The sequence below is a fragment of the Phodopus roborovskii genome, unplaced genomic scaffold (assembly GCF_943737965.1).
Source record: "Phodopus roborovskii unplaced genomic scaffold, PHOROB, whole genome shotgun sequence".
NCBI classification, from domain to species: domain Eukaryota; kingdom Metazoa; phylum Chordata; class Mammalia; order Rodentia; family Cricetidae; genus Phodopus; species Phodopus roborovskii.
In genome coordinates, this window is record NW_026126618.1 from 1,629,656 (window position 1) to 1,644,703 (window position 15,048).

A 15,048-nucleotide genomic window follows, 5' to 3' on the forward strand; every position below is an offset into this window, starting at 1 on the left:
TCTGGGCATCCAGAATGCCTGCCTCCCCAACTGTGACTACCAGGATCTCTGTTCATTTGAAATCTTAATTTCCTTCGCAACTAGGTACATGAACTATTTAGCTATTTAATGATAAAAGCTGAAACTTTAACATATTCAAGAACACAGAAGTGTCTAAGAACAGAGTTATGCATTGTATTTTGCCTTTTTTTCTATTTCAGTTCTGTTGCAATCTAATACGAAAACCTAGATGTACTCACTTTTGTCATTTGGTCTGCATCAGGCCTTACAGTTGGAGTTACATTCAGTAACAGTTTCACGTGCTCACGGACTTCGTCAGGTATACTTGTAAGTGAACTAGATCCTAAACGACTCAGCTATTCAAAAGAGCACAAACATAGGCGTGTAAAACATTCAGAAAGGTTCCGAACCCTTTCTACACGCTGAATCTGGTGGCTGTATGAACACCAACTGTTCTTCCAACACAATTAAAACATCTTTAATACTCAAAAGTATTTCCATTTCTAAAGTAAGATGGGCAGTACTTTAGATACTCTAGTAAATGCCATGATGAAAGTTGTAATAAATAGCTTTTAGTAATCTTTATAGAAGTTAGTTTTACTGAATTAATTTTACAAACTTGAAATGAAGTACTCATTTCTATTAGGAAATTTCTGCAGTTGTGATGGCCTACAACAGAATCCACAAGACCAAGCCTGTCAACATCCCAGCGCCTGGGAAAAGGGCTCACAAGACCTCACCCCTTGCTGAGGAGCTACTGACAGTTGATGGCTGCTGGCAAAGGGAACTCTGTCCTAAGGATGTGGCCCATGACATGTCTAGAACACGCCAGTGAATGAGCATACACCTTGACAGCACAAACTAAACTATGGGTTACTGAAAAAGAACATGAGTTGGGAGGGCAGTTGGGAAGACGGGGTAGATCCAGGAAGATTCAGGGGAAGGAAAGGGATGAATGTATTAAAAAAAAAAAAAAAAATGCATGTGAATATCAAATTCTTAAAGAATTAATAAAGCTATTTATTTTTAAGAAGAATTTTCTGTCTACATTTTAGAGAAAAAAAATAAAAAGCCAAGGAGACATTTAAACAAGTACTGACAGGCAAATACCTGATCCAACTGTCTACTGAAACTCTTGTAAATATCTTGCTTGTTGACTTCAAATATAGGTTTCCCTTTATTAAAGACAGCATATATAACAGTTCCTAAGGAATACATATCACTGGCTGTTTCACAGCTCACGGAGAGGATGTATTCAGGAGCCAAGTATTCAGGGTTCGGAAGACACAATGATGGTAAGTTTGGGTCCCACTCTTTACAAGGAAATTTAGGCTGGAAGAAGAAACAGAATGACAAGGTTAGAATGTCAAGTAACAGCAATCCACTACAAGCTACAGTTATTTAAGTTTGCACTGACCCAGCCAGCACTTAGGAGGCAGAGGCAGGTGGCTACCTCTAAGTTCAGACCAGCCTGGTCTACACAATGAGCTCTAGGACAGTCAGGATTACGTAGAAACCCTGTTTCAAAACAATATAAGAAACAACAACAGCTTGTATATAGTCAAGCAAGTGGAAATGCTACCACCACCTTTAACTCTAAAATTCCCAAATCATCAAATCCCCAAAAAAATGCAAGCAACAAATAGCTGAGCTGTAATAGGTGCCCTACGACCCTTCTATGTCATAAGGAACCCATCAACACAAAGCATGGCTGGCCTAAAGTGTTGCTAAGAATGAATGCAGGAACCCTGAATCACTGGGAAGCAAGGGCTTAAGAGCAGAAAAATGGAGCTCACATCCTAGCTGGCACCCGGCACCCAGCACCACCTAAACTCACTGTTCCCACACCACACTAGCTGTTGTTGGGATTGAAGAAGCCAACGCATGGAAGACCTTAGAAAATAAAAGAGAGGGACCACACAGAACACAATGTATGCATGTATGATGCTGTCCAAGAACAAAGTCAACCAATGTTAAATTAATAAGCCCCTTAATGTCAGCACATAAATCACTGCCTCTGCCCCTGTAGTCCTTAAGGAAGAGCCCACATTTTCACAGCAGGCACATGGCGCTAAGTCACACCATCAGTTGTAGATTTGGGTTTCTAAGGAAAAAATTCCTGTTTAACTAAGTCGACCCTTTGCTCAAGACATCTACAGAATTAATCATCTGGAGAATACTCTCGGTCACAACAAACACCAGGAGTTTTCTCTACAATAGATGTCCCAGTACACCATCGCCAAGACTACCACTGTAGCTGCGATCATAGATTTCCATGATTTTAAAAAATCCAAACATTAAAACCGTCATTACCTCTTGTTCAGAAGGATTGCTTGATGACACACAAAAATCAAAACCCATTATTTTCCAGGCTCCACTTTTATTCAAAATTATATTTTCAGGAGTAACATTTCCATGAACCATTTTCACACTGCTATGCAAAAATGACAATCCTTCAGAAACCTGGAAGTGGAAAAAAAAAAAAAAAAAACTACTTTTGACAAAAATTACTTTTTATATTGAACACAACACCTGCTGGTTCAGCTAGGAAGTTTCTACAACTCAACCAGCAATCAAACTAGTGAGGGAAATCTTGCAACAAAACTCGAGTACAACTATCTATTAAGAAGTCCCTTTTGTATCTGGGTGTGGTTGCTAAGTACACACTAAGTAGTAAATATCAAGTGCTTAGTTTGTAATTGTTTAATGTGCACTCACTGTCACACTGGGCAGGATGGTAATGTCTGTCTGTACAAAGGTGACTGTGGAGCCCTAACAGAAGGCTGTCTGTACAGGAAGTGTATCTGGAAAGTTAGTGTTCTCTGGCTTCCAGGAAACCTCTGTCCCCAACTTTCTTCAAACGCCACTGGTCTCCCTTCCTAGCTCCCAGATATATCTGGGCCTCTGCTCTCACCATCGTAAGGCTGCTCGGCTTCCATCACTCACCTGCTGTCTGCTCCCACCGTGGAGCTGGGCCTCTGCCCCAAGTCACCTAACACTTTCTCTCCCCTCCAATCTCCGGTAAGCACCTGGGTCTTAGAGTAATCCAAAACCAAGTTACTACCCCGAATTTAGTTCACTTCTCCAATGTTTTACATACTAGCTAATAATCACTTTTTCTATTTGCTAAGACAAAAACCTTTGAGTTATCCTACTTTTTCTAGTTTTGTTTTTGTTTTATTTTAAATTTGGCCAATTAAACAGCCTTGGTGGTACATGCCTTCAATCCCACAACCCCAGTACTCTGGAAAGCAGAGGCAGGTGGATCTCTGTTGAATTAAAGGCCAGCTTGGTCTACATAGCAAGTTCTAGGCCAACCAGGATTACACACTAAAGAGATGAAGACAGGGCTGGAGAGGTGACTGCAGTTAAGAGCAATGCAGCCCTGGACTCAACTCTCAGCATCTACAGGGTCGCTCGCAAGCATCTGTAACTCACGTTACAGGGACTCTGGTGCCCTCCTCTGGCCTATGTGTAGAGGACACATTTATGCAGACAAAACACCCGTACATGTTAAAACTTGTACGGAGGATCAGCAGCAAGATGGTAACGAGAGAGCACTGGAAGAGCAGCATCAAAACACATTACACACGTGGGAAAACGTCACAACTGAGTCCACTGTAATATAGTTAACATGTGCTAATAAACTTTGTAAAAATTTTACATTTCCAGAAATGATTACTTCCAAATATAACTTGAAAGAATACAAAGTTTTCCAAACCTTTTTTCACAAGAAAACAAGCTACATGCTTATTGTATATTTAGGAAACTGACAGTATTTTTATATTTATATACAAGGATGGTGTCCTATATACTTTAGCTAAAATGCCAGGTTTTTAGCATATTAGCTCTAAAACATAAATCAGTGCTAGATATAGAGATATGCATGGGGTTATTTCTGTACACCTGAGAGTGTGTACATGCAGGAGTGTGTATGTATGTGGAGGGGTGTTCATAGGCTGCTCTATTGTATCATTCCCCGCCCCGCCCCGCCCCGCCCCGCCCTGCCCCGCCCCTTTGTCAGGGTCTTTCACGGAGCCCAGAGCTAGAGTAGCAGCCAGCAGCCTCCTGACTCTGACTCCACCCCACAGAGCTGCGTGTTCTTACATGAATGCAAGGAATTCGAATTTAGGTCCTCACGCTTTGCACAGCAAGTGCTCTGACCCTAAGCCTTCTCCCCAGCTTCTATCTGTTATTAATCTTTGGGACTATTTTATAGTCTGGGAAAACAGTCTAGTTGCTTGCTACAAAACAACAGCAATCAAAATGATGGTGGTGCTGGCATAAAGACAGATCAATGAGACAGAATGAAAAACATAGAAATAGCTTTGTTTATACAGCCAAATAATTTTTTTTTAATGATGGCATTAAAATCATGGGGGGGGGTCAGACTTCTTAATAAATGATGCTAGAAAACTAAAATCACCTATGAAAGAATGAAGCTGGAGCTTTATGCCATTCACAAAATTAACTCAAGCTAGGGATGTAGCTCAATGGTAGCGCATATACTGAACATGTAAAAGGCCCTATAACAAACAATAAAACAAACCAAAATCAACTGCCTCAAAATGTGCTAAGACCAAACATTAGAGGACTCTTAGAAGTACAATGGTGGCATTTCATGACATTAGTTCTCACATCCTAGACGTAACATGAAAAGCACAAGCATGAAAGGGAACGGTACGGAAGGCTGACGTGACGGCTCCTCAAACAGAGGAAAGGCATTTGCTGCCAACCTCAGTGACCTGAGCTCTACCCCGGAACACACAGGGCAGAAGACCCCGCCCCCACAAGCTGTCCTCTGATCTACGCACACATGCCCTCCCCACTTAACACACATTCATGACAAAGTAGAAATTGTTTTTAAAATTTAATAATATAATCTCTCTTTCAAAGGACTCAGAATTTCCAAGATTTACCAGAGAGAAAAGTCGTAAAATTGAGGCATATGTGAAGAGACTAATAATACCTCTCAATATACTTTAAATTTCCTTAAAAGTTTGTTTATGAAATGAACTTACATGATTCAAAATAATTAAAAAGAACTTATGCAACAGCCATTAAGGTGACCCTCCGTAAAGATTACCAATGTTATCCACTTCATATATTTAAATTAACCTTAGCAAAGCATTGTGGTTCAAGGCTAGTCTGGCTTATACAGCAAGTACCAGGCCAATCAAGGCAATACAGCGAGACCCTAGCTGGGGGAGGGGTGCGGGGGTGCATAGCCTAATGATACAAACAACAACAATTCTACATCATGGAAATAATTCCAAATTCTTGTCAAGGATCAAAACTACGTAAGATAGTTTACACAGTAGATAAATCTGAAATAGCTAAAAAATTGTTTTTAAAAAAAATTTTCTCATATTAAATAAAACGACATACCTGAAGCAAACCATACTTAGTTTCTACATCATAAAGTTTATAATCCTTAATGTCTGGAGATATTGAAGAGGGTAGATTTTCCCAGTTACCAAGAACATTGGCTAAACTTGCAAAAACTGGTTCTGTACAAAATGCCAAGCAATCCCTGTTTCAAAAAAGAAAAAGAGTTACTATCATTTTTACACATTATGAAAATTAAATACATATGAAATAGCAGATAATCTATCAGATAACAGTAAGAAACTTTGGTTTATAAGCCAGCATGATTATGGCACCCTTCAACCAACAAAGTCACATTTACACACAAATCAGGCTGGGTAAATTATTCAATCTTTTAAACTTAGTTCTATGACAACTGTGATACATTTTATTTTAAATTTTAAAGTCAGAGGAGATAAACTTTCAATTTTGGTTTTTAATGATTGCCTGAAACCAAAAAAGAAGGAAAAAAAAGAAACTGACTCAAAAACTGTTTCATTAAAGCTATTATCATACAATTAAGTATAGGCTGTGATTTTCAGACTATTTTTCACATATTGCCACAGGAGCAAGTCAGGGGAGTCAAGTTCCCAGTCTTCAACCCAGAAGCTTTGTTTTCTTCTATTTTGCACATCATTTTGAAAGGATTCAACAGTTTTTAAGTTTCAATTACTGTTTTCTTGATTTATAAGATTTTAATGTTCAGAAAACGTTCCCAGGGATACGGACCATCTGTGCCCATGTCAGAGAATGTTACCATGGAGATCGACAGTCTGTACTCATGACATAATGTTCACCTCAAGCTCGGAAGACAGGCCCCAAGCCCTAGCTTTCCTATTTCCTATCTTGGTGATGCTGCCCACCATCTCTGCAAGCCTCGCTTGTCCACTTGTAAAATAGTGCTGAGAGATGCAACCTGGAGGGTTACAGTAAGAAGCAAATGACGTAATCGCGCAAAGCACAAGGCAGAGCAGCACTGTCTGGTGTGCACCTCAATAAATTTAGCACGGCCATCGTAATTACCAAGCCTAAGCCCCAACATTTTAGGTCTCTGTCTATGGGCTGAGCAAAGAAAACCTACAAAGTGCTAAGGCTAAAGCAGGCTTCAGTTCCAAGATGCCAGTTACTCAACAGCAGCTTTACACTCATATCCACGTATCTGCAATACACTGCTTAACTTCTTTTCTGCCCTGAACCTAAGAAATGCAGAACCAACATGTATCATCTCAAGCTTAATAATAATATATTTAAAATGAAGTTATTTTTCTAGTCCTTAAAGTGTCCCTCCTCCTATCATTGATGCTTAATGCTTACTGCAATTTTAACAAACCCTACAGATAAAGACAATGAAGTAAGCTCTGAATTGTGTTTCTTCCTGATGGCAAATAAATTCCTAAGATTAAGACTAGCAAGATGGCTCAACAGGTGGAACTTGTCAAGCAAGTTCCTGAGTTCACTTTGACCTGAGTTCAATTCCCAGGACCCACATAATGGGGATGGAGAGGACTGATTCCATAAAACTGCCCTCTGAACTACACACACACACACACACACACACACACACACACACACACACACACACACACACCATGAGAAGTGTCCACATATACATCACACACCCAAGTTAATATAAAAACACTGAACTTTCTAATTCTAGAATGTGTAAATAAATCACTGCATAAGAAACTATGGGGATAAAGAGCAGTAAAGTGCATTACCCTTCTCATCTCAAGAAGCTTCAAGTGTATAATAAGATGTAAGACAAAGGGATCAAATTAACATAACAGACTTTTTATATTAAGAGATATGAGCATACTTCTTGACAGACACAACACAGAGATAAAGATATAAAGCATAGGCTCAGAAACCAAGCCAGAGTTTAAACAGTATCTCATTCCTGCTCTGGGTAATTATGAAGCTTGCAGGAGTTAAGGAATGAAAAGCAGCTAGCACAATTTTACACATGGTAAATGTCTATGCCTTTGTTTGGGAGTGGTGAGTGGAGAGAATTACTGAGGATTTCAAACAAGGAACTTTCAGAAGCATAATTCATAAAACAGACACAAGTAAAACTGCCCCAGATAAAGGGAGATGGAAAGATTGGAACCCTCTACTTGCCCCTTCCTGCCTTATCCTGAACATCCTAAAGGACACAGAACACAACTGGCCAACAACTTAAGACCTTCTAAATTAAGACGGGAACAATGGGCTAAAGAGGAGGGAAGAAACAAGTTTAAATGAGCAATTATGAATAATGTAGAAAACCATTGCAATCTATCTAAAGAACTGGTCCAGTCAAGATGCATAAATCTTATTTTCTAGTTAATCTCAGAAACATTTCCCAAGCTTATCTTTAAGTAAAATTGATGATGTTAAAATAACTGAAGGCTACAGACTGACACATACTGGGCATAAAAGATTTAATGTCTAGAACAGCACTTGACATATATGCAAAAGTGGTCACCAAATAATTAATGAAAAGGAGACTGTAAATTCTAGCCAAGTAGCAAGACCATCTACTTTCAGACAAAGACTATATCCCACAGTTCCCTTGGATTGGTTGTGACTACTATAGGCAATTAAATATAGACATGTCATGACACCATGAAAAGCACTAATGCCTCAGAGGCCACTAGTTAAGAGAGCTCACTGGCGGCTGCCACAGAAGACCAGACTCTGTTCACAGCGCCACATGGTGGCACACAACCACCATGCGGGCACTTCAGGGTGCCACTCTCTTCTGGCCCCTTCAGGGTGCCCACACATAGTGCACACAAACTCACAAGCAAACATACACACACATAAAAATACACAGACACATGTGTAAATGATTCAGAAGATCACAACACTTACTTTTCAAGAATTTTGTTGATAATATTTGAAACAGACCAAATAGTTACTTTTAACTATTTATTCAGGACCTTTCCTGTAGGAATTTTCAAAGTTTTACCTTGACTCTTCTAAAGGATGCTGGACAGTAAGAAGTCGAGGGTGGCGTAGCCGGGTGAGCTGTTGGACTCCTCGTTTTAAAGAATCGATGATCTGATCCTTTTCAAATTTTTGATATTTGTCAATCAGCTTTTTATCAAAGACAAAAACAGCCACTTCCTAATTAAAAAAAAAATTACGTAGCTAATTTTATTAGGGAATATATGAAAGCAGTAAAATCATATCTAAGTGCCCTAACAGTCTATAAACAAATAACTAATGCCATGGAAATTTTAGTAATATTGCAGTAATATACCAATCAAAAAGCTAAGTAAATAAACACAAATAAATCTAAATATATTTAGAAGTATAAGACCCCAGGTCCTTACATAAGGAGAACATAGGAAAATACCTATCCTCTATGTAGTATTCTAAACAAACATTTTAAAAGTGCTTAAAATTTTTAAATGCTGTTCATAATGACGTTGTAGTATCATATTTATTAAAGTTTCATGTAGCCCAGGCTATGTAGGCTAAGGATGCCCCTGCTTGCAGAGCACTGGATCTTCAGGTCTGTACCACCCCACCAGCCCTGCAACAAGATCTTGCAAAGACCTTCACAAAGACAGGGGTGATCATTTGCCAACACCCAGCTTGTGAGGAGCTTTTATGCATGAGTGACCTATCCTCCTCCCGCCTCCCTGTCCCCTCCGTCCCCTGCAGCAGGCACTGGACAGGCACCAGTCCAGGAGCTACTCCCTCACTGCTCTAAGACTATTAACAGTCCTTCCATTTTTGGGTTTTACTTTTACACACACACAAACACGCGCGCACACATGCACATGCACACACACACTCACACACACACACACACACACCACTAAAGACTGCATCCTCTTTGTCATATTCTTTTTATTTTCTCAAGTACACAAGGTAAATTGTTCTACATTTACTTTCTATGTGAGCTTAGAAACAGCACCATCTTCAAGTGACGGGCACTCCAGAAAGCTGGGAGCAAACTGCACAGAACAGCAGGTATTTGCCAAGTCGCTCTCAACAGACTTTGTGACTTTGAGTCTTTAAAGCCCCTCAAAAGCCTGGAACGAAACCATTACTGTGCCTCACACCCCACTCATTTGTCCCCTCCAATTATTTTCTGGGTTTCTGGGTTTTGCTTAGATATTAGGATCGCTGGAAACCTACTTATCTCAAGGCTTTATTGAAAAATTTCAAATCAAAAGTTTCCTCAAGTACAGTAAGTTGGACTCTCTGCGTATGTCGAGAAGCAGGCTAAGGGTTTTAGAGAATGATGGCCTTAAAGAAAGGTGACATAATAGGGAGAAAGGGCAACCAGAAACTCCAGGCACCTGGAAATCGTGACACGCATAATAAAATAGGGCTCAATATATTTACAAGCGTTCACACCAGAGTTTTGAGAAAACTTCCCTCCAAACAATCAGCTGCCATTGAAGAAGTTTTCAAACAGGAAAACAGAAGACTTGATAACTGAAGATCAAATAACACACTATACAAAGAAATGACCACAGTCCCTGACACACTCTAAGTATTGCACTTTAGGCATCCCAGGGTACCGCCGACTTAACCCCAGCACCTGCACCTTGTTTCCTTTCTACCGTAAGCATCAGTTTTCTGCTAATACCCATGTGATCAACGCTATGCACCTGATCAATGATCTGCACATTCACGATTGATGACACCTGTGAAGATACAGGTTAAATCTCACAGTCAATTTAGTAGGCGCATTAATACATGAGGACTGTGTACACTGCTGTGATATAAACCTAATGTCACACCAATGTCAGAGACATTTAACACCCAAGAATGTAACTAACAATGGTTGAGGGTTCAATTTCCAGGGCCAGTAAGATGGCTCTATGGATAAGGACACCTGTCTCCAGACCTGTCGATCTGAGTTCAATCCCTGGGACCAATGATGGAAGGACAGAACTCTTATACACCCTCTGACCTGCACATCCGTACCATGGCAAGCGTGCCCACGTTCCCTGTCTGGCACCCCACCCTCTAAACAAATATATAGTTTTTTAATGTTTTAAGAATCCAATTTCTCAAAAGGACTTTGGGAGCACATCCCCCATGGAGGGATACTCCCTTAACATAGAGACGGGAGGGAAGGCCTAGTCCCTACTCCAAATGACTTGACAGATTTAGATGACCCCTCCTGGAAGGCATCACCCTACATGAGAGGGTGGGAGAGAGGAAAAGAGGGAGGGAGGGAAGGAGGGAGAAGAAAGGAGGTAGGAAGGGAAGGAGGGAGAGGAAGGGAAGGAGAGAGGGAGGGGGAGAAAGGGAGAGAGGGAGGGAGGGAAGGGGAACTGGGATAGATATGTAAAATAAAAACAAACAAACAAAAAAAAGAATCCAATTAATTGGGCTGGAGAGAAGGCTCAGAGGTTAAAAACACTGGCTGCTCTTCCAGAGGTCCTAAGTTCAATTCCTGGCAACCACATGGTGGCTCACAGTCATTAGTAATGAGATCTGTTGCCCTCTTCTGACCTGCAGGAATACATGCAGGTGGAATGTTATATACACAATAAATAAAATCTTTAAAAAAAAAAAAAAACAAAAAAAGAATCTGGAATACCTCTCTCGCCACTCATTCTTACACTGACCTTGAACTCAAATCCTGGTTCTTGCTATTTTCAAACCACAGTACTATAAAAGGAAATCAGGTGAGGAATAAACTTAGGCGACAAGCCCTCTAGCTAAAGCTTCAGGCACTAGTCTACCGAAGACTGAACAAATAAAGTATTTCTCAAGTCAGCTGATTAATGACAGAAACAGATACAATTGCAGTTATGTGCCATGTACTGGGCTAAGGTCTTTTCAGGGATTGCCCAATTCTGCAAGGGTACGCCATCAGACACACTTTTTCAGTTACCCCATTTAAAAGGTGACACTGGAGAATGGATGTTTTAAGATTCCACAAGAAAGATGAAGAGTCAAGACTCTCAAAGCGTCTAGTCTTTAATTCTAGACCAAATACACCATTTTTTGACTATTGAGAAATACAGCTTAACCAGAAGGAAAAAGTCTCATATGACACTACTGAAATCTAAAAACAAGTGAGCCTGTAGTCCAGGGTTCTACCTCACGGTTCGCTTGTACTCATGTGAAAAAAATGTATTTTAGTAAGTGCTCTTCCATGACACCTTTTATAAATGCGGCTGCTTTAAATGCGTTTTCACAGTCTTTTTAAAGTGTATCACATGAAATGGCTCGGGCACTCTTGCCGTTTCACTGCTCCATCAGAAGATCCTAAATTTACTGCTCTAGGCCAAAGAAGACAGATTCTTCCCCCACAGATCACAGGAGAGTTTTACCCACCTTCCAAACTTTTCTTCTTCAGTCGGTTTATTACAATTAATCAATTTCACCAAAAGTGTATCGTTAACCACCTCAGGCCTCCTAATGACTCTATAAATTAAAACCTTTCACTTTTAAAGGGCTTTGGTTTGATTTTCCACAACTCAAGCTCTGTGGCTCCTGGAGGGGAGACTCTCTTCCAGGGCACACTTAGAACCCTTTAGACCGTGTATTCCCATCTGGAGCCAGTCAGCTTTATCATTGGCTTCGTTATCGTCCTTCACCATATTCTGAAGTTGGTTAATCTTACCACTGAGCTTATTCCTATCCTTTAATAATTTATCCAGAGAAATTAAGAGCAACCAACCAGCAGCATAATTTTCCACAAACTGTCAAATGCAATGTCACTGAATCCACTGCTGTTCACTAGTGATGAATCAAGATAATCAAAGGCACTTATCTCTGTAAGTCTGAAATATAGTTTACACCATGAGCTTTCAGTACTTTCAGAGCTGGAGGAGAGGCTTCAGGAGCTGAAGCTGCTCATGAATTTGAAAGTGTAGACGAATTTAAAAGCCTATTCTGTATACTTAAAAGATTCATCCTTACATTTCTGTTTTAGAACCACTCTGATACCAACATCTGTATTAGTCAGGGTTCTCAAGAGTCACAGATCTTAAGACAGTGAGAGAGAGAGAGAGAGAGAGAGAGAGAGAGAGAGAGAGAGAGAGAGAGAGAGAGAGAGATTGCTGGAAGGACTTAGGAGCTGCTCAGCGCTCACCCGATGTCTCGGCTCTGGGTCTGCTGGATCCCAAAAAGGAAAAGGGTGTACTGACAAGGAGGATCGAGCAGGCAAAAAGCAACCCTTCCCTTCCACTGCCCTTACATAGGCTCCCAGTAGAAGGTGTGGCCTTCCAGCCTCAAGGTCTGAATCACAACTGTGCCCTCTATTTCTGGATTACAGTTCGTTCCAGTTAGAATCAAGTTGACTACCAAGAATAGCCATTACAGGTGGAAAGATAAGAGCCAGAAGAAGTTGCTAATACCAAGAAAGGTGTTGTCCAGACACAACAGGGCAGTTAGTGGCACATATGAACTCACAGCCACAGTGACAGTGTGCACCAGACCTATGCAAGCTCCGTAGTACAGAGGGGAAGTGAGGACCAAACCCTGCCTTATCTTATTAGGCTGAGGAGCCAGTGTCACTGGATAGCTGCAGGGTGCTGCAGGACTGGGTACCAGCCTTAGGGCGTGGCTTCTCGCCTACAGACCTGAGAAGAGGGATCACTGCTCTCAGACCGCTGCTCCCACTGATCCCAGGGCAGAAGGGCAGGAAGACTGAGGCGGCTCTCTGCCTTGCTGTTATTCCTGTTTCCTAATAAATCTTTCATCTTTAGTTTGGGCTCTCGTGGATTCACATACCTTCGCCAATAGTAGGGAGAGGGAGAGCCAATTTCCTTTAATAGTGTGATGCCTACTAGGTCAGCCACACACCCTAGAGCAGGCCCACTCCAAGACCAGCTGGGAAACACGCACTGGACTGGATGGGGGAGAAAAAAGAACAAATCTCAAACTGAGAGGGAAGTGATAGAACGGGAGCGGGTGCTTATGGGAGGGATCGAGGGATGGATATGTTCAAGATACATTGTATGAAATTCTCATAAAGTCTTTTAAATTACTATGCCCTTATTAGACTAACTTTAAATAAAAGACTATAAAATTATTTGTTTAAAAAATGGCCAGGTGTGGTAACATACCATAATACTAGCACCCTAGAAGTTGAGGCAGGAGGACCTGATTTACAATGTTTAAAGCTACTTGCTTATTATAAAGCCAAAAAACAATATAGCTCAAGAAGTAAATCTAAACAATCTAAATTATATAATGAAGTGTGCAACCATTTCAGAGCCACCAGAGACACTTATTCAAACTCAAATGGTCTTTGGTTTGGTTTGGTTTTTAGGGGGAGGAGGTTGAGACAGGTGTCCTCTGTGTAGCCCTGGCTGTCCTGGAACTCGCTCTGTAGACCAGGGTGACATTGAACTCACAAAGATCCACCAGTCTCTGCCTCCTTAAAAGTATGTAGAAGTGGAGTGAGAGAGATGTCTCAGTGAATAAAGGCATTTCCTGCCAAGGTTGATGACCTAAGTCCCACATGGTAAAAGGAGAAAACCTATTCCCTCAAGCTCCCTTCTGACACACACACTCATACACACACACCACGTATGCACAATGAATGTAATTTTAAAATGTTAAGTAGTTAGGTATATAAATTAAAAAAAAACTATATCATGTTTTAATTACTTAAATTAAGAATCTTGAAAGTTATAATAACACTAACAAAAAAAGCTAAATTACCAATCTTTTGTTTGTTTGTTTTTGTTTTATCTTTTTGTTTTGTTTTTTGAGACAGGGTTTCTCTGCAGTTTTGGAGCCTGTTCTGGAACTAGCTTTGTAGACCAGACTGGCCTCGAACTCACAGAGATCCACCTGCCTCTGCCTCCCAAGTGCTGGGATTAAAGTCACCAATGCCCAGCTTAGTATACCAATTTTGAAGGATGTATGAATGTATATGGTGAACATTGTTTATTTACAGTTTGGCCCAAAAAATTCTCATTCTTAATTATCTGTTTGTTTGTTTGTTTAAGTACAATTCAAAGATCAGAAAAGCCAATGAAATAAGAAAAATAATTGCTCCAGAAAACCTCTCAAACATTCTTTTTAAAATACATACCATGTTTGGAAAGAATATCTATGTTCAGACAATCATTTTAAACCTAAACATGAAACTCTAGAGACTCAGTTACAAAACTATATAGAGACTCAATGAGATAAACCCTGTGCCTAAAAGTTTAGGAGGTGAGAAAGAATTATTTCACTGAATTTTCAAACTTCAATTAAATACTCCACCCAAATATCTGAAACTAAAAAGAGTAACTGTGACAAGGCCGGCAGGAATATAGAGAACTAATAGCCGGTGAAAGTCTGCCTGGATCCAACCACTGAAAAAGCTGGTGTAGAACATACACAGCAGTGTAGGATTCCACAGTAATATGTCAAGCACATCTACGATGGTTGGAAAGAAAAAGGCCCCCCGAAAGGAACGGCACTATTAGGAGGTGTGGCCTTGTTGGAAGGCATGTGATCTTGTTGGAGGAAGTTGGAGGAAGTGTGCCACTGCGGAGGCAGGCTTGAGATCTCATATATGCTCAAGCCACGCCCAGAGTCTCCACTCACTTCCTGTGCCTTTGGAGCAAGCTCTAACAACTCGTAGCACCAAGTCTGCCTGCATGCTACCCCTTGCTTCCTGCCATGACAATAATGAACTAAACTTCTGAACTGTAAGTGAGCCATCCCAACTGTATGTTTTTCTTTCTAAAAGTTGCCATGACACCCCAACTAAGACAA

The 15,048-nt window shown here is 40.6% G+C and overlaps 1 protein-coding gene across 4 annotated transcripts in view; it reads right to left on the reverse strand.

The window, feature by feature from the left end:
* The window catches only part of Scyl2 (SCY1 like pseudokinase 2), a 47,555-nt gene that overhangs the window by 19,378 nt on the left and 13,129 nt on the right, over nucleotides 1-15,048 (reverse strand). For 3 of the 4 annotated variants that reach the window (XM_051206385.1, XM_051206384.1, XM_051206383.1), the window contains exons 3-7: nucleotides 8,318-8,475; nucleotides 5,389-5,533; nucleotides 2,314-2,463; nucleotides 1,111-1,332; nucleotides 240-356 (exon numbers count right to left, since the gene is read on the reverse strand). In XM_051206385.1, the coding sequence (XP_051062342.1) occupies nucleotides 240-356; nucleotides 1,111-1,332; nucleotides 2,314-2,463; nucleotides 5,389-5,533; nucleotides 8,318-8,475 (792 nt within the window). The remainder of the gene's footprint in view (nucleotides 1-239; nucleotides 357-1,110; nucleotides 1,333-2,313; nucleotides 2,464-5,388; nucleotides 5,534-8,317; nucleotides 8,476-15,048) is intronic. The other variant, XM_051206386.1, reaches the window with a different exon arrangement.